At 54.8% G+C, this 20020-nt stretch overlaps 1 protein-coding gene across 1 annotated transcript in view; it reads right to left on the bottom strand.

Moving 5' to 3' along the window:
- BCL11B (BCL11 transcription factor B) overlaps window positions 1–19574 on the bottom strand; it is an 88280-nt gene extending 68706 nt beyond the window's left edge. The window contains exons 1-2 of the mRNA XM_087818330.1: window positions 19446–19574; window positions 5921–6289 (exon numbers count right to left, since the gene is read on the bottom strand). Of these exons, the coding sequence (XP_087674456.1) occupies window positions 5921–6289; window positions 19446–19503 (427 nt within the window). The 5' untranslated portion in view covers window positions 19504–19574. The remainder of the gene's footprint in view (window positions 1–5920; window positions 6290–19445) is intronic.
- Between the last annotated feature and the right edge of the window lie 446 nt (window positions 19575–20020).

Raw genomic sequence — 20020 nt, 5'->3', positions numbered from 1 at the left:
GGCTCGGCCCTGCTCGTGACAGTGACACAAGCTCAGACAAGTCCTTTCACAGGGAAGAATGGGAGGGGTGGCGATGAGATCCTCCCAGCCCCGGTCAGGAGGCCCGGACCCCACACTGCAACCCATGGTGACTGTGTTATTCACCACCGGCGATCCGCAGGGACCTAGTATACGAACACGCTGTCTAAATCAAATCTTGTGACAGGCCTGAGAGATGAGAGAGATTCTCTCCATTTTACAGGAAACCGAGACTGGGAGAGCTGAAGGGCAGACAAGTTACTGGCAAAACCAAAACCCCAGCGCAGGTCCGTCTGAATTCACATTCTATCGCTCTCCATCCTGCCCCCGTCTCTCCAAAACTTTCACCAGAAGTACGCAGACTGTGTGTGGGCGGAGGTCTCTGGGAGCCAGCAGGCTCCTGGCCATAGTGGCAAGGGTCACCGCTGGGACCAGCCTCCAGGACTACCTTGGATGGAGTCTAGAGATAGTGCCTGCTTCCAATGGCTCTGCGGCCTCTCCCTAAAAGTCTCCATACCTTGTGTGAGCCCAGGAAGCCAAGCAGACCCGGTCTAACTCCACTTTGCCATGTGACCTTGGGCAAGTCCCTTAACCTCTCTGAACCTCAGTTTAAAGTAGGGTTAAAAATGTCTATTTCAAAGGAGGGTTAGAGGTGTCATTTCAATGTTGCTATCTATTTCAAGGTGAGACGACCCAAGAAAAGTGGGTGACCAGACAGGCCCCCCCTTTTCCCCACCACCCATCAGCCCTGCCCAAGCTCTGGGGTCAGCCCTGCAACACCCAGCAGCACCCCAGCCTGAGCCCAGGGCCACATCCTTCAGACGGAACACTCCACTCTTCCTTGGTGTAGACAGAGCTAATAATTAGCTGTCACGATTTAATAATAGAAAAAGATAATCCATGCCACAGCACACATGGATTTAACCAATCTTCATTTGGAGGGAAAATAGCAACTCTAAATATATCAAATACAAGTTTCTCGAGACGACCTGCAAGTGAGTTTATCTCGAGTCTCCAGCACAAGCAAGTTATTTCGTTTCTGCCACTGGCCAAGCTAATATTCTTTTTCTCCCATTTACTTTGTTTATTTTTTAAAGACTGAAACGAACAGCCTCAGAGCAGTGTGTAAATCCTTCAGCTGATGAGTGCTTTTTTCTCCAACGCATTTTGTCCAGCCATGGGTCACCGGGACCCTAAACCAAACCGCCCCCCGCCCCGTCTGCGCCCCACCTGCCACATGAGCCACCCTCCACCCCAGGCGCACCCCTGGCCCTTCGGGGTTCCAGATGAAGACTTTAGGCGGGTGGAGCCATCGCAGCCAGGAACTGCCTGCCACCTCCAGCCCGGAGGGATCTGCCACCTCCTGTCACCCGCTGCCTGTCTCCTACATTTCTCCAGAAATCTGACATTTGGGGTTTGGGGGGAGGAGGGAGGAAAGGCAAAAGGCAAACCTCTGAGTGACAGCTGATGGCTCATTCCTCCCGTTATAGCTCCGTTTGGTTATGGAAGAGGCGATAACACAGGAGAACGAGCTACCTGTGATCCAGAGCCGCCCCTCCCGTGGCTATAAAATGGGAATTCTAAGGAGGGATCTCGGGGAAATGGCTGGGAGACCCAAGGCACGCCTTCAGGATGTTCGCCGAGGAGAGCATGCACCTCATGGTACCGAGCGGGCCCACGCCCGCCCAAGCTCGGCTTTTTCGAAGCTGCCACTTCTCTGTCCTCTACTTCCCGCCGGACCCTGTGCCTGAACTTGGCGTTAATGCTGGGAAGTAGGTGCAGACACGGAAACTGAGGCCCAGAAAAGTGACTCTACCTGCCTGGGACCAGCCAACGCCCAAGCCCTGTCTCCTTCGACAGCCCCCCCAAGACCCTCCCCAGGGCAACCTGCCATGGGAGCTTCACCACAGGACAGTAATGCGACCGAGAGGGGGGCTGGCAGGGTGGGGACACACAGGACAGCACCAAGGTGGTTCTGAAGTTGTTTCCCATGGTGGGATACTCCAGGGCGACCCGCTGTGACACCAGGAAATGACGGAGCTAGGGAACGGGGAGGGCGCTCACATTCGCAGCACACCTCATACGACGTCACGATTACTGTTAGGTATGTCCCCAGACGGGGCGACTGCGGCTTAGCAGGTCCAGTCTCGCCGTCCGGGGCTGGCGGGCAGCAGGGTGGCACATTCTGGGCTGGGTCCTTTCGAGGCAGCAGGCCACAAACCCCACACCCCCCTGAAGCCTCAGTCTCCTCGCCCCTCCTCCAAACACCTGCCCCAGACAACGGCGGAGACTGCTGCTCTGTGCAAACCCTGGGACCCCCTGGCGGCCTCTCCCGGGGTCTCCCCTCTCCCCTCAATGGTTGGGCTCTGAGCCCCATCAGAAACCTCACAGAAGCAGGGAGAGGCCATAGGAAGGGATCTTAAGGAATGGAAAGAACTCCTACATAGGTGGACATGTAACAAATCAGATGCCTACTTCTGACTCAGACCTCTAAGCCAAGGCCCTTACCTGTGACCAACCCCACCTCTCTGTCCCCAGATGGGACACAGGCTCCACGGACCTCCTTGCCCACAGTGGATGCTCGGGGAGCAGAGCCTGGGCCTATAGCTACACACATCAAGGGCAGGGACACTACCCACCCACACTCTGGCGACGTTCCCCAGGGGGGACAGAACAGCATCCCTGATGGCCATCCTGCCACACGCTCCCGGCACCTAGGACTCCATCACCCGGGAGGGCCAGGTGGGGACGCCTGGGGCGCAGGAAGGGCAGTGCTGCTCAGGTGCTGAATGAATGAATGAATGAATGAATGCCCTTCAGGAGACAAAGCTTCAGAAATTTCCTCCTTCCATTCTCCTATTCCTCTACGATTAAAAAAAAAAAAAAAAAGGAATAGTAACTACTCCTTCCACACCCATCTCCAGAATTACTGTCCCAAGGAAACGGTCGATCGGGGGTCCCACCCTGTGTGGTGTGATGACTGACAGAATCCCAACTCAGTTCTCGTTGGGGATGCTCACAGGGTAGAGTGACCCCAAATATTTACAGGCCAGCCCTGCCCATGCATTTCTGGAGCACCTGGCAGCGAGGGGGACGACACACAGACTGCCCCCCCAGGTAAGGCATGGCCCTCTGGCCACCACAGGCACCTCACCTCGGACAGCCAAGCCAGAGGCAGCGACCCAAGAATTAACAGCCACCGGCCTTGGGGACAGCAGGACATAGAAGGGCTGGAGCATCCCCTCCCAGCCGTGGCTGGGAAGCAGGACGGGAGAGGCCTGGGCGCGGCCAGCGGTGCCAGTGGTGCCAGCGGCGTGGGCAGCAGCTGTGCGGGTTCCGGAAGCCCGGGCGGAACATCGCCTGTGATTCCTAGTCCCCTCTTAAAATATAAAGACTCAATTATCTTTGAGCAGCTTGCTTTACACATGAATTGACACATTTATTTTACAATAAATAACTGAAAGTTATCTGTGTTTCCTTTACTGTTAATCTACACAGAGAAATAATAAACAGGGCTTGTCTACAAAAATGCAACCGCTGCAGTCCTCAGAATTCAATTAAGCTAAAATAATTAATGCTCCCACCATATTAAATTACTTTATACATGTGAGCCCCTGAAGTTTTATTCTCTAATCTTTCCTTTTTATTAAATAAAAAAAAAAAAAAAGTTGGTGCCAAAGTAGGGAGGGAAAAGGGAAAAAGGGGGGAGGAGAGAGAGGAGAGCGTGATGGGCTGTCGAACGGGACACTGTCTTCAGCTGACATGGTGCGGAGACCGCTCTGTGCCTTTGATTAAAATAACATTTTAAATGCTTTGAACAAACATATCTCTTTCGACTTCTAAGGGATTATTTTACATATTTCTTCAAGAATGAAGAAATCCATTCGTCCTGTGGCTGAACAGAAAAGGCCAAGAATATCTTTCGTCACACATAAAATAAAAATACTGGAGGCTCTTGCAGTCTTACAACCAAAAGGGGGGCGGGGGAGGGAGACAAAGCGCCTTGGAGCTTCACTTTGCCTTTTATGAAATCATATTTAGTCGCTTTCTTAAACAAACCTACCCTCTGTGATCTGCAGCCTCTCACTGGGAAATACCTTCCATGGGAAATGAGGGCTCAGATGGGTTTCTGGGAAAGCAGAAAGCCCCTCCACTGCAGAGCTGCCCTAAGGGTCTGTGTGCACCGGTGCCAGGTGCTGACACTGCCAGGAAAACAATCTTCGTGCGGTGAGTCTGATGAAGGAAAGAAAGGGTGGGGACCCCAGCAATACAGACAAAAGGGACCCAGCACCTTTCTCGCCTGAAGGCTTTAGCCTCAACGAAGGAAGTGTCACTCAGATCTGCGAGAAACTCAGAAACCAGGGTTTGCGTGAGTCATTTTTCTCAATGCCCTTGGTACCTTAGGAGCCTGAGAGCTCTCATGCTGGGGACACACACCAGAAGTTCAAGGCCACAGGCCAGCGTCCCCAGTGCAAACCACCACAGCCTCTCCACAGAAGACATCTCATTCATTGATCCCATTTTACAGATGGGCAAACTGAGGCCCGCAATCACAGAGCTGCCACGTGGCTGCCACAGAGAAGCCTGGCTGCTGTATTACCCTACCCACTGCCCCCTGGTGGGGCGGGGGTCTCTGCATACGCCCATCATCTCACCTGTGGGAGTGGGGGACCCTGGTTCACCAGGCTCACCCTCCAAAGGGCACCAAAGCCTCAGTCCCTCCAACATCCCCGCTAGCTTCCATGACCAAAACACAGTGGAGATGTCTCCGCACATTTTCCCAGCCGGCCACCTACACCTCCGTGCACGCCGCGGCACAGAGGGGACCTCCCAAGAGAGAAAATTTCCTCTGGCAAAGCACTCAGGCTTGCCGGTGTCATCACTCCCTGCTGACAGGTGGGGGAACTGAGGCAGGGCCCAGGAGCGAGCAACTTGTCCAAAGTCAACCATTAGGATTCAAACCGTCATCTGCACGCACACTGATGCTGTCCTGCTGTAGGACAGGCTGCCGCTCTAGGGGACACAGGCTGGCCAGAGCCCTCCTTTGTCCCCAAGGCCTCCTGGGCTCAGAAGGATGAAACCGAAGCAAACACTCTGGCTCGCACGGAGCCTGGGCTCCGTGGAAGAGGAACTGGCCATGGCCATGGCGAGAGGGACTCTGTGCAAACCCACTGTGGTGAGCAGACTGGCTGCAGGCCGCAAGCCCACACCTATTATCCAGGTGGCAAGAACCTGTGATCCAGGTGGCCAGCCGAGTGGGCATGTCAAAGGGCATATCCAACCTCCCCAAGGGGCACAGTGCTCCAGCAAGTGCCCACAAGCCCTCCCCCAGGCCTACCCACAGGGACAAGGCAGTGTCAGAAGGGGCCTCTTTGCACAGGTGGGAAACTGAGGCCAGAGAGAGTAGGGGGAGAAAATGAGTGACCCCATTCATAAGTGCCTTCCAGGACCACCCACACGCAGTCCCACAAGCTCACAACAACCCTAACGAAAGAGGCGTCACGGCTCCATTTCGCAGGTGGGGAAACTGACTAGGCCAAGCTGTGAAGAAGAGATTCTAACCCAAGACTATCAGGCTCCAAAACCAGAGACTAAGCCATGAACCCCAGCAGAGTGAGGGCCAACCAGACCTCCAAATTCCCATTCTGTGCTCCGGCCCCTGTGCATTAGGCCACATCTGTGCGGTATCCCATTGACAAAAGCAAAGCAACCATCATCAGCCAGTCCAGCCGCCCCGAACCCCAGCCTGTCTCCTCCTGCGGGTCACCTGGACAGCGGGCCCTCGGAAAGGACGAGCCCAGCGGGTAGCTCCCGGGCCATCCCAGCACCAACACCCAACACAGCGAGGGGTGGAGCGCAGGAGGTGGCTTCTGCAGGGCCAGGCGAGTGACACGTTCCATACCTGCAATGTTCTCCTGCTTGGGGCAAATGCCTTTCGTGGGCGAGAGCAGGTGGTCATCTTCGTCGGGGGTGACTTGGATCCCGATCTCCACCGGCTCGGACACTTTCCTGAGCTCGGAGCGTGAGGAGGGCGGGGGGCTGCCCTTGTCCAGGCCTTTGTCATAGCAGGCACTCAGGCTGCCACCACACTGCTTCTTCTTGTGCTCTATAAAAACCAGGATGTCCCCCAGGGGGAAGTTCATCTGACACTGTCCACAGGTGAGCAGGTCAGGGTCGGGGCCACCCACCAACAGCCCCAGGCCGCTGGGCTCCTCTATCTCCAGACCCTCGTCTTCTTCAAGGATGGCAGCCTCCACATGGTCAGCCTCCGCTGCAGAGAGAGAAGGGGGCAGAGAAGACAGAGATGGGCTTAGGCAGTCTCGAGCACCCAGCGAGCGCTCCACCCTCCCCCACCTAGAGGCAGGCCCCTCCACGGCCAGGCGCTGGTCACCGAGTCCTCCCCAGGACTCCTGGAGGCAGGGGCTGCACCCCCCACGCCCCGAGTGGGCGACAGATGGGCAAACTGAGACTCCAGGAGCAACGTCACAGCTCCCTGAGGTTGTGGCTTACGCTGGGCTGACCTTACTGCTTTCTGGGTTTATTCTCTGCCAATCCCCCCACCACCCGTAGCATAGGAACACACACGTGTCCACATGTACATCACACGTCCTGGTTTCACAGGTGACTCAGCCACCCGGGACATGGCAGTATCTGCTAGAGACCCATCGCTCAAACTCTGCAACATCCGAGGATCACCTGGGGAGTTTGGAAAACCTCCCATGCCCAGGCCAGTGACTCTGGGATCCAAACAGCAGGTGGCTGTTGTTAGCCTCCCAGGTGATGCCAATGGGCAGCCACGGCTGAGAGCCAGGAGCCGGAGCCGGCTGGCCCCGCTGGGGCTCTCTCTGCCGTCCCCCTCGCCTCCACCTCTCACTCATGGCTCCCCCACTCATGCGAGTCCGACGTGCGCTCCTCCACCTGAGACCTGGCCGGACACCAGACACTGAAACAGAAACCCGGGCGGCCGTCAGAGGGCCAGGCCTTCCGAGAGGAAGAAGCCCACGTGCTCAGAAAGCGACAAGTGAGCGCTGGTTCCAAGAGAAACAGCGAGAGGAAGAAAGCGCGGGAAGGGGCCCGCGGTCTGCGGGCGGAAAGGCGCACCTGGCAGGCCCCGCCGCCTCGCAGGCTTCCCAGCCCTCGGCCACAACCCGTCCCGTCCGTTCGGGCTTGTTGGTTTTACTCTCACTCCCAGAAAAATAAAAGGGAAAAAACCCTTCAGACTCCAGAAGCATTTCTTGGCAGATGACAAACCACACTTTCAATGGGCTGTACGTTTTCATATTTCTTTAGCAACAATACACACACTTCCTTTTTTTTTTTTTTTTGTAAGGGGCAGGGGACCCAAATATTTTGACACCAATAAATACCTCAAAAAGCAGCAACCCCTCGGGGGAGACTGTTAGACTCGGCAGCAGAAAGTGTCATAAATCAGGGAGGTGGACAAGGAGTCCGCGTCTTCCCTCAGGGTCTGAGCGAATTCGGGGGGAATTTCTTGAGAGCAAATGTCGGCGGTCGGGTAGACGGCGGGGGCATCGGGGTCAGGAGTCGGGAACCCGAGGCGGCAGGTAAATGGTGAGTGGTGTGATGTTTAGGAAAGGATGGTGAGAACCACAGAAGAGAGCGAAGGAAGGCAAGGGAAAAACACATTCCGTGGCAGTGAAGTTATTGGCGGGCCAGAGCCAAAGAACAGATAATTTAGGGAAAAAATTCTGTGGCATCTTTCATCCTGAACATAAATCACGGCTCTGTCTTTTCTGAACACGGGCTTCTTCAGGGCCTGCGCGAGTCCGCAGTCCCAGAGCAGGGCTGAATCTACGGTCGTCGGTACACAACACAGAACACGTGAGAACACGTATGAACATGAGTGTGTGGGGCCACGTGTAGGTGAGAAGGGAGATGAGCGTTTCAGATCCTGCCTGGGGTTCCAGAAAAGCAGAGAGAGCCTTCGATGGGTTACATGCATTTGAAACGTGGTCATACAAAGACACCCCGCAGGTGAGGAAATCCTAACCCCGCGGCCTGCTTCCCTCCAACAAAAAGAACCTGGAAGGTACTGGAAACGGTTTTCACAACACCGCCCCCAGAAACCATTTATTATACTTGAAGAAGAAACCGGAGTTTACTTAAAAAGGAGTTGGGAGACAATGCTACGTAATTAATTTACCAATTTATTTTATGAAAAGATGCTCTGCTATGGTTAAAACGTAATCACCGCCCTCCCGCCAGCGCGGAACAGCGGTTCTAGGGGGGACCGGATTCCCGCGAACCGTTCGTCGGGATGGAAAAGGTAATTATTCGGAGCCTCTTTTCCCTTTAATGATCTAACATTGAGCAATACTGTTTATATTGAAAAGCTCACACCTTTAATTACCAATTACATATACATAATTTCAGAGCCAAAGGAGAGGGCTGTGAAAACAGCTCTTTAGAAATGTAAGGACGTATTGTGCGCCTTTTCCAGAGAAGGAACCTCATACATGGGGGGAGGGTGTCAAAATATTGTTTTGTTAAAAAAGAGAGAAAGAGAGGGAGGCACAAAGGAAATGAGCTTAAAAAACATACAAAGGACAGAACAAAATTGAGAATTCAAATGAAACGGGTGAGTCCCGTGGCGGGAGGGGCAGGCGGTCCCGGGACCGCGCTAACAGCCCCCCCCCCACGCCCCCAGCGGGCCCGGCACGCCGCCGGGTCAGTAAGGCCGTTTGATAAAAATAAACAGCGACAACGGCTGACGGTCCACATTCCAGACCCGGTTATCGTTTCCGAGGGCGAGGCGACGTCTCCTGCTGTTCAGTGTCCCCTCCGCTTTCCCTTTGCTTGTCCGGCGTTGCTTTGCTTTCCACGAACTTTTGCAGCCCGGTCGCTGGCTCTCCTGAGCCGGATTCTAGGAAGCCTGAGCGGCTCCTGCCTGCTGGGGTGTCTGCAGCTACACAATTTCAAATGCATCTTGTGATTCAAAAGGAACGCCAGCTAGAGTTAAACTTCAGCGAGGGTCACACACACACGCCCTGCTCACCTGCCTCCCTTGCCCTCCCGTCTCTGGCTGAGGACTCCGCACCAGCTCTGTCTTCCCTGCCCCTCTCTTTTTATCTTTTTCTTTTTGGTAACATCTGGTAAGCTGTCCCTGATCGAACAGGCTCCCTGCCGCCAGCCCCGAGAGCCCCAGTAGCCGGGTCTGAAAGTATCCCACGCCGCTGGCGGAGCTGCAGTTCGGGGTTCCGCCCCCAGTGCTCCCCCAGCCAACCCACCTGGGCAGCCGGGCCCGCCGCCTTGCCCCAGCCAGCCCCCCACTGGGCTCTCCGCCTCCTGACTCAGGACCCAGCTCACTACCTCCAAGGGAGGCCAGGAGGCAAGGAAACATCCACCAGGAAATCTCCCTCCCCCCACGTTGTGTTGAAAGTAAAACTCCAGATGAAGAGGGCATTCGCTCATCCCCAAGAATGGGGTTTCCTCTCCCCCCCTCCTGGGGTGTGGGGCCTGCTGCAGGAGAGGCTTCCCAGGACGCTGGCAACGGTACCCCCCAACCTTCAGGCAGCAGAGGCGGCACCCCCAATCCCCAAACCGTCAAACGTCCGGGTCAGGGCCCGTGGACCAAGACAGTTTACTGAGCCTTAAAAAGCTCACACCCAAGGCCTTGGGAGACACCCCCAAAGTCAGGCTGTGGTTTCATTTCCGCTGGCAGGCGGATACCAAGCTGGGTGTGTGGAGTGCATGTGTGTGTCCCTTCTTAGAACTGTATCACTGATGGAAGAAATCAAAGGAGAGAGCGCCACTTGGCCACGCTCAGGGGAGGGCGAGGCGAGGCCGTGTCTGGCCCCCTTAGAAGCCTGCTTCCCGTCCTCTGTCCTGCGGGCACCGTGCGGCGCAGCTCGGCACAGCCGCAGAGAAGCAGCCTGTGCGTGGCAGGCAGAGCGGTCCCAACTGCCACCCAGAGACGAGAAAGCATCGGCCTTTCCAATTCCCAGGCCCTACACACCAGCCCCCTGCCCTGTCCGGCAAACTCGGGCCTCGCGACAAGAAGGCAGAGAGGAGGTTCTCCCTCTGAGGTGCTGTGTGCTCTAGTGGAAAGCGCCCCGTGTCTGGGGGCCCTAGAAAATACTGCTGCTGTAACTATTATGGGCCCAATAAGGTGGCGAGGTTGCTACGCCGTCTGATTCATTAGGAGGAGGCAGAATGAATGTACAGGCCACTTGTCCCAAAGTCGCACATCAGACGGGGGTGGGTCCTGAAATGCTAAATCCTCAACTGCTCGGACAAATATATATTTACACACACGCACACGTTCATTTTCTTTTACAACAAAACCACATTTTATTTACAAGGCTGGGCCTCCTCCCAGCTGGTGAATGCATTTAGAAGCAATGAAATCAGGATTCTCAAATAATAATGGACATTGTTGCTAAGTGCGGGGAGAAACACTTGATCCCTAGACAAACTCTCCCATGCCTCAGCTCCGCTGCCAAGGAATTTGGGCAGAAGACAGAAATGAAAAGACATGGTTAACACGGGCCCAGCCAGGCAGCCTACAGGCCCCCAGCAGCTGCACAGGCTTAGCAGGGCCTTACCTGGCCAGTGCCCCCCGCCACCCTGCGTGCGCCCACACGCGCACCCCCTGCCCTCCGCAGCCCCTGCCCGCGGGGTCCATCGCTAACAACTGCCCCTGCACCTGCCCTCCGGGGAATTCCAGCCCCGAAGCGGGCGCCTGCTGTCCCCGGAGCACGGCCGCACACATGGTACACAGTCCCTGCGTCCCCTGCAGTGATTCAAACCCAAATCTCTATCTTCCACGGCAAAGCCACAGTCCGGGAGACGCATACACAAATTATTGTTTCAGTGACGGGGGGGAGGAGTAGGGAAGAATGCAGGGGGAGGGGTGCCGGGATCTTAAAATCCTGCGGCACCAACGTCACAGACGCCACCATGATGTGGATGCGTGTTTACGAGGGCCGGCGGCATCCATGCAGCGAGCTCCGCATCCTACCGGAGACGTTACACCTGCTTCCTGCGAAGACGCCCCTCGCCCGCTGTGCCTCCCGGGATCTGCACAGGGACCCCTTCGTTCCCTCCCGGGGACACTCGGGGAGGGGCCGGGGCTCCAGGCGATGCCAGACGCAACCAACAGGCGCACGCGACAGAGCACGACACTTTCTGAGCTGCCATCAATTTTTAATTTATTGGATCCAAGAGAAAATAACAACCGTGGGGAGGGGGAGGGGAGAGAGGAGGAATCAATTCTGGGTAAAGAAAATAATCTATGACTAGATGACGCTTTAAGGCACAACAAGAGGCTTGATAAAGTGCCCGGCAGAGCAGACGGGCATCAGAGGGGACCGTGGGCGCAGCCAGGACCCCGTTAGGAGGCCTGTCCTCACAGGGCCGGCCACGGAAGGTTAGGAGACATCCGAGGGTGGGGGCCGGAACCCGGGACCCAGCCCATTTGCCCACCAAACTCCTGCCGCCAGCAAGGCTTGGGGCTGTTGCTGGACCCTGGGAGAGCACAGCTTGCCAGGTCAGAAGCAGGACATGTCATACCGATGGACTCTGTCCCCTGACCACCTGACCTGTTGCAAAAAGCTCTGCAGTGTCCACCTGTTCCAGGTGTCACAGGACTAGTGGTCCAGGCCCTTTGCCTCTCTGAGACCCACCAAAGGCCACCTCCCTCCCACCCTCAAATTACTGGAGGGACCAGACCAGCACACACCGGACCACTACCCCCCACGAGGCCCTATCTGCTCCATGTCGACCAAATCTCCAACTGGAATTTTCAAAATTCTGACATCTGGGCAGAAGACCGAGTCCACAGACAGCCTCATCTGCCATGTGGGTTTCCCTTCCCAGGAAGAAGACCCAGGGTCTGGCTGACTGGCCCTGGGGGGGGGGGGGGCTGGGCCTGGCCTGCATTCCAGAAGTCAGGATTCCCCATCCAAGAAGAGGTTTGGGGTGCAGGAAGAACCTCAGCCTCACAGCCCGAGGGCAGGTCCAGATGGGCTAGTGTGAGGATATGGGGAGGAGCCCCAGATACACACATGGCCCCACATACCCCCCCCCTGGTGCCAGGACACTTCCGCGGGTCCAAAGCAGCTCCCTGGGAAGTCCCCCCCGCCTGCTCTACAGACTCAGTCCAACCTTTCCCCTCCCCCCGCACATATGCCTCTCCAGAACCCCCAAAACGGGGCCCAGGAGGCCAGGTCCCACACATTCAAAAGGACCAAATGAGTAAGGAAAACAGCACCCAGGGTTCTTCACAGGCCCTGTTCATCACTAAAAGGTTACTAAAAAAAAAAGCCAAATCCACGATACCAAAGAATGGAGTGACCTACGTTTTCATAAATAAATAAAAGTCAATTTAATTTATTAAGAAAAAGAAAAAAAAGATTTACCACCATGTGTAGGAATCCCTCTAAACACATTCAGAAGACCCTATAAAACTGCACATGCCTGAAACCTTCAGAGCGACAACGGGGCTCACAAGGATGCGATATAAAAGCATCGTTTGCGGCCAAATGAAGAGGTTTGTTTTATTGGATGCTGTGCTCTCTCAAAGGCGCTCGGCAGGGGGAAAGAAGGGCCCTCCATCCAGGACAGGGACCGCAAGCCCACAGCAGGAGGACCTTCTGAGGGTGACGCCGAAATCGCAGGGGCAGGGCTGCTTTCCAAAGCTCATGTCCAAGGTCCACTTACAGGCCACCCCACCTTTTTCCTTAGCAGCACCTCCATTTCTGAAGCCCACGTGAATCGCAATAACACCAGCATTCGACTTTCTGCCGCCGTTTTTTCTGTGTCGTTTTAGCAGAGAACTCATTAGAACAACTGTATCTGTATTTCAGTTCAGTGGAAGGGGGTCATAAAAAAGTTATATAAAACAAGATTTTTTTTTTTTTAACTTTGAAGTTACCTAATTTTGTGTGGTCTGGGCTTTCATTGTAGTAAAATAGCTCGGCCTCCCTAATTCAACACCCAAGCAGATTATCGGCTGCCTCAGAAAAAGAGAAAAAAAAAAATGAATTTCTTGAATTTCACCAACGACACAAAAGACTTGCATATGTCAAAATGCTGGACGAAAAGTCCCCGAGAAGGTAGCACCATTAATCAAACCTCCGATCTGGTGTCACTTTTGCCAGTAAAAACGATGCTGTTCCCCTCGCCCCCCTCACTGGCTCGTGCAAGAAGTGTGTCCCTCGGCTTTCATGTGTCTCCAAATAGCCCGGCCTCGGCACTTTTTATACACGCCTTGGGAAAACTCCTGCTCAGGGGAGGCAGTCAACACACGGCTCTTCTTGGGGAGGGGAAGACCGGGAGCCGATCTCAATGACGTTTGGCTCCCTGGGAAAGAGAGATTTGTGGGAGCAGGGGGCATAGGGGCAGGGGGGCAGGGGGGCGAAGGGGGGGGTGCACAGAACACACAGGACTCCAGGCCCAATCGTCAGGAAATAAAAAATGCTTCGAAGTGACAAAGCCATCCCCAGGGCAGCTGGATGACACAAACAGTCATTCCCTGTATTCTTCTGTGCCCTCTCCCCATTAAAAAACATGTCAGTGTCCCTACAGCTAACACCGCCTTCAGAGAAAGATGCTCAGCCGGCGTCAACAACTTGACCGTGCGGAGCAGGGCACAGTCCCCACAGAGCATTTATTTTCCCTTGTTCTCCCAAATGTGACACAGCATTAAACCTAGGAGCCAAAAAGTCCTTGGAGAGTTTCAGCTAAAGGCAGGACCTAACCGGACAGCCAGAGGCTCCTTCCTTGAGCCACAGGAGATGCAGGAGACAGTCCCCAAAGGTCAAGAACCTCCTATTTACCCTCCCCCATACATATATATTTTTTTTCAAGCTTTGTCATATCTGTGGTCTGTGTTTTAGTTACAGCTTGTGAAACTCCCCCAAGTTCCAAGGCAGAGGATTGGGGATTTCTAAAGTGGATGTTTTTAACGGTTTTCTGTAGGCCAGAGGCCACTGCCCAGCTCAGGGTGGCCAGGTGACAGTGTCACTTCATCTCTGAGTTGTCAAATGAGCCAGCTGCAGAGCTATGCTTACAACTGGCTCGATTCAAACATTAAATGAAGTAGAGAAATCATCAGATAAATCGCCGGCCCTCTGCACTGAAGAGGGAAGGCTCCTCCGGCTGATGGCAGCGCTCGGCTTTTGTCTGACCTAATTTATTTCTCTTTCAGGTTAGAAAAAAGCGCACTTTCCTGTCGCAGGGCAGCCTCTTCTGTCCATACATTGAACTCAAGCACAAGACTCAGGGCTAACTGCGCTGTCTCCAGATTTCTCGAACTTGAAGAAGACGCTGTAGATCCAGAAACGCTGTGATCAAAAGCACATGCATTCCCCAGCACTCGGCTGCACGTGTGAGGGAGAAATCGTCTCGTTAAAAGCCATCCATCGCGAGCCTCTTTGGGGTGAACCGTATTCGCAGCACTGGGTCTGGCAAGGCTACCCTCCTTCCAAACAAAGTTTCACACGTTATTTGAGTTGGCACTTTATATCTTTGGGGAAGGATGCTATTTCCCTTAGGACAGTGGGAACATTACCTAATAAATGGAGTTTGAGAATCCAAGTGTTATAAAACCTGAGCTAAAAGGATTTCCATTCATGAAGCCGTTTTAGGTGCGCGACTCCCCAAAGCAGTGGTCCTCGGCTGTTCCCTGCCTCTGTGACACGCAGCCCAGAACGCGATAAAACGACGCACGCTCTTCCCAGACCCCCTCGCCGGCGGGGTCAGGAGTGCCTCAGCAGCCTAAAGGAATCTTCAGAAAGTCCAGGCCACAGGCTAATCGGGGGAGAAACACACCATTCACAACTAACCATTTTAATTGTTTGTGTGCGTTTTTTAAGAGAAAGAAAAGAAAAATGCCCCCCATCTGCCAAGGGAGGGCTTTGTAAATCAATGCTGATAGCTTGAAAATAGATTTCTCAAACTTATATTCTCATTCTGTCCTGCTCGAATCTCTGCAGGAAAATCAATATTACAACTTCACACTTAAGACATTTTGCAGCACCTTAAAGGGCCTGAGCTGCCCAGGAAGCCCCCTCCTAGCCCACTGTGGCCAAGGCGCCGAGCCATGACACGGGCGCCGAGCGCCCCCTAGCTGCCAAGCGGGCCAGGCGCCGCGCTTCGGGCTCGCCATCCACCAGAAGCCAATGCAACTGAAAGTTTATTTTGGAAAGTCTTTTATCACAACAAGCAACAGCGATTGCAAAGCGATGGAGAAGGGAGATGAAAAGGAAAGAGGGACGGCCAGCGCGAGCCATGTTCTAAGCGAAAAGACAGCGCCAAGAGCTCGGTTCTGATAAGACGCTGGAAACCCGCGCTCCCCGCAGTCGGAGACTGACATCTGTGAAGGGACCGTTCTGTTGCTCGCCCCATCTCACTGAGACACAACGCTAACCATTGTCAAATGCACCCAAAGCTGGCCGTCGCCTCGGTCAGGAGGGCCCATTGGGTCCCGCACAGTGGTCAGCAAAGCAGCACATCCAGCCCTGGCCTCAGCCTCCCTCTCTGTTCCCGAGGCCTGTTTCACCAAAGCAACTGCATTCACCCCCACACTTGAGAAATGACTTGTTTTCTGCTATGAAATATTTTGAAGACCAGACAAAAATGACCAAGGTCAGATAGCAACCTGTCCCCCTCGAAAAAGAAAAAAAGAAATATGCATCTGTACATAATAGTCAGGAAGGAAAAAATACCCTTTAAAAATATTAGGGGTTGTTAAAATATGCTCACGGCTGTTTTCTCTCAGGTGTGAATTACAGATGAATAAAATCAGCCTGGCATAACACCTTTGGTGAACACATTCTATTCTCCCGTGGAATCAGAGCAGCTGACTTATATCACACTTCTAATGATATGGGGTTTCCTTCTGTGCAGAAGGGAGACAAGCTTCACTCCCCTCACCAACTACCAAAAAAAAGAGGGGCCTGTATCTTATGAAATTTATCGGAGGCCCAATTTTGGAAGATCTGTAGACAACTAGAGATACACTACTAGACCCTGGGGAGTTAAGATAATTGTGAGCACAGCCACCTTCAAAACATACAGCTACAGCAAAACCTAATTTAAAGGCAACCGTGGAATTAACACAGCCTAACTCCGGAGTCAAACCTTGGGTCTCTGGTTGTTTTGCAAAATCGTGAATTCATCCGGGAAACTGTTCATCTTCCAAAGAAAACTGTTGGTGGGTTGTTGAAAGATCACCTTTATTGGGGTGGTGTAATTTACCACGGACCTCTCATTTTCTTCGGAAAGCCTCAACTCCTTCGCCGACTGGTGTCTTGCCCCTCTCCACTCATCCCCATGTGGCACAGCGGGCTCAAGGCCCTTCCCTCTGCCTGGTCATCACTGCCCCTCTGCCTCCCCTCTTCGCTACTGTCACCGTGTTGTTTTGTGTTTGTTTTTATTAATAGCTATGTCTGTCCTCCGGTTTGAAAAGCCATATCCATCTGGGTCAAACATTTTGAAACAAACCAGAAGCCCAGGTTTTCATCCCCAGCTGTCTCCCACACTCTCATACTTGCCTCTTCTTCTCACTGGCCCCGTCTGTAAATTTAACTAGCTCATTATGGAGCCCTTCGACTCCCCCCCCTCGCCCCAAGATGGTCCAGGCTATTTCTGTGCTCTTGGTGTTTCCCAGACCATCAGTTATCCTAGGTTGCATCAGCCCTAAAGAACCCGAGGCTGCTGCTCCCCAGCCGGCGGGCTGCCACCCAACTGAAGCTGTACCACGTTGTAGGTGGTTCCTTTCACATTTAAAATCTAAAATGTGAACTCCAGGTGGGGGCTGTGACAGCACCCATTTTGCTGGCCAGGGCTCCACAGCACCTTCAACCCACACCTCCCTCATCATCCTGGAGGGACACATCCACAGGCCATGCAGCCTACACTGCACCCAGATCTCGCCCTTCCCCTGCCTGCACTCCCACCTCCCGGGTGACACAGGACAGACAGAAGAGCCAGCTGCTTTTTGATAATAAATAGCCTTGTCTGGAAACTGGTTGGACCACTCTCCCCGCTTAAAGCCCTGCACATGCTTTGGACTCCCCGTGCCCTGAGAGACAGGCTGGATACCCTTTGCCCTGTGTCTCCTTGCCCCCACCTCCCTTCTCCTCTGGCTCTCCTTTCCCTCCCTGCCTCTGCTCCAGAGCTGGCTTTCCCCAACACCGCTCTGAGCAATGAGCAAGGCTGAGAGAGACTCAGAACAAATGAAACAGGGGAGGATGTCGCACCAGGCACCCCACAACCCCCACACCCAGCTGCCACCAGTCCTTCTGGTCGGGGCTTTCTCCTGATGTCCCAGGAATGCCAGAAAAGGAGAGAGCAAAGCCAAGCAAACCTACCTGCTTCTTCCCCCCGACACACAACTGCAAACACGCCTGGCTGCTTTTTTGAGGCTGCCAGCTTAGCAGTGCACCCCCCACAACTCCCCTTTCCTCAACGCCCCCCCCCCCAACTTTCCCCTCCTCAAAAACAACTCTTGCAATTACACAGAAGCTACGTGGGGCAAATTGCCTCCTGGAGAAATTAGGCGGCTGCAAGTACAGACATTCTAACAACCAGTCCACCATCTAAAGGTGGGGGGTGAGGGAGATAAGCGATTGATTATTGGTAAAGGGCGAAAGGTCAACTGGCAAAAAGGAGGACCTGGGTCAAAGCAGGCTCAAACGTGGTTGCCAAACATTTTGTTATAAATGTGACCGGCGAGTCCTCCGGCACGTTAGAATGGTGCAAAATAAAAGAGAAGTCCTCGGCCCTCCCTCCAAAGGCATCCCTCTCCCAAGGCGAACCCCACTTTAACATCTATTTCCTTCCCCCCCCCCAAATAATAATAAATCCACAAATTCTTACTAAGGTGTCTGCTGTAACAAAGGAGAGATGGCAGCGGCAACTGCTCCAAGCAGATGGCTCCTATGCTGGGTATTCAGGGGAGGGGAGAACCCCTTTATATATTTATATATTTATTTATTTATTTATTTAAATTTTTTAAAATATAACATAAATATTCGGCTCTCGGCCGCCCCGCTGCCAGTCCTCGGCAGCGGCTGGGCGCGCAGCCCTCTCCAGCGCCGCGCGGGCAGCCGGGACCCAGCGCGGCGAGGTGCCCGGAGCACTGCAGGAACACAACCTGCCCGCGCTCTCGATGGCACCCAGAGGATGTTTTATTTCTATGGTAATAAAGAAAATTAAAAAAAAAAATCAACAGCGACCCAGGCAACCGCGAGCGGAAAGGACGGCAGGGAGATAGATGTTGGCGCCGCGAGCAGCGCGGGCCGGGCGGGCGGGCAGCGCCGCGAGCCGACCTTCCCGGGCGGCCGCGCGGGCGGCGGGGCAGCTCCGCGGCCAAGCCCGTACCTGCCGCGGGCGCCCGACTCGGGCGCGGGGAGCTGCCGCCGCTCCGCCCGCCGCCCGCCTGGCCCGCCCGCCGTGGGCTCCACACCCGCACGGCTTCGGCCGAGGCATCTCCACCGCGACCTGCCTTGTTTATTTAGACGGAGCAGATGAAAGATGCTGAGATAGAGGGATGGGTAAGAGGCTGAGAGGTCTCTCTCCTTTTCTTCTTTTTTCCTTTCTTCCTTTTTTTTTTTTTTTTTACTACTATCTTACAAGCACATCCCTCGATCCCCACTCCTAGCTGACAACCCCCCTCCCCCGTGGCGGGGATTTTTCATCAACCCCCAAACCCCCCACCTTTTTTTTTTGGAGTGGGGGGAAGAAGAAGAGAAGATCATCCCAGGAGACAGCGGAGGTGGGGAGATGGGGGGTGCAGGAGCCCGGCACACAGGCGCGCAGCTGGATTCTTTTGCAAATAGCGAGAGGAGGGGTGAGAGAGGCGGCCGCGCAATCCCAAGCCCGGCGTGGCCCGAGCCCGGCCCGGCCGAGCGCAGCGACCGGGGACTCGGAGCCGGCGGCCGCCCAGCGACTAGCGTCTCCCCCAGTCCCGAGCGCACCCCGCTCTCCTCCGCCCGCGCCAGCAGAGCGGACCCACGCGCTCGCCAACTTTTCCCCACTTCCCGGCTCCCCCCTCCCCCTTCTCTCCCCCAGCCCCCTCCCCCTCCTCTCCAAACCCCGCCACCAGCGCCGCCGCCGCCACACACGCCGCTCGGAGGGGCGAGCGTCCAGCCCGGCTCCGCGCGCACACACGCGCCTCCTCCAGCCTGCGCGCCCCCTGCCCGGCCCGGCACCCGCTCCGCAGGCCCCTGAGCCCGGGGCCCGGCTGACCGCGCAGCGCCCCGACTCCCGGGGCTGCAAAGAAACTTTCCTATGGCCCCCAACCTCCCCACCACCACCAGGCTCTGGGCCGACGCCGCCGCCTCTGAGAGCTCGCGGGCCTCCCCGGTGCCCGGCCCGGCTGCGCCCGGCTCGGTGTCCCCAGCCCCGGGCGCCCGGAGCCCCATCCTCCGGCCCCTCGAACGCACGCCGCAGACACTTACGGGTGATGAGCTCCCTCTGGGACAAGTGCTGCGGGTTGCCCTGTTTGCGGCGGGACATTGCCCCGGCATCTATTCTGGCATTGCCCGGAGAGAGGCTCTGATGGGGGAGCCGGGGGAGGGGGTCCGAGCCGCCGTCGCCGCCGCCGCCGCCGCCGCGCCTCCTCCTCCGCCCGGGTTGGTGTTTTGCTTTTTTTCCCCCCTTCCTCTCTTGCCCTCTCTTCCTCCTCCTCTTCTTTATTTTGCAGTTTCTTCTATGCTGTTTTTTGTTTTGTTTGCAAAAAGAAAAAGAGAAGAAAAACCTCGATCTAAAATCGGAGAAAGAGGCCAAAAATATATATTTATATATGCTGTTGCTTGCCGCGGACTGGCTGGTTTCTTTAAAAATATATTCTTTAGAAGGAAAAAAAAAAAAAATCCTGTGCACTTCTTCAAACTGCTTGGCCTCCTGGACTTCCAGACGTCTTCTTGGACTTACACCGGATTTTGCACCGGCTCCTGACACTTTCTTTCAGGCTCTGGTAGGTGGAAAGCGCACTTCTACCAGGAGAGAGGGGAAGGAAAAAAAATAAAAATAA

Source organism: Miniopterus natalensis, chromosome 1 (genome assembly GCF_054644295.1).
Source record: "Miniopterus natalensis isolate mMinNat1 chromosome 1, mMinNat1.hap1, whole genome shotgun sequence".
NCBI classification, from domain to species: Eukaryota; Metazoa; Chordata; class Mammalia; order Chiroptera; family Miniopteridae; genus Miniopterus; species Miniopterus natalensis.
The sequence above is the reverse complement of the archived record's forward strand: the minus strand, read 5'-3'. Positions and strand labels throughout refer to the sequence as shown.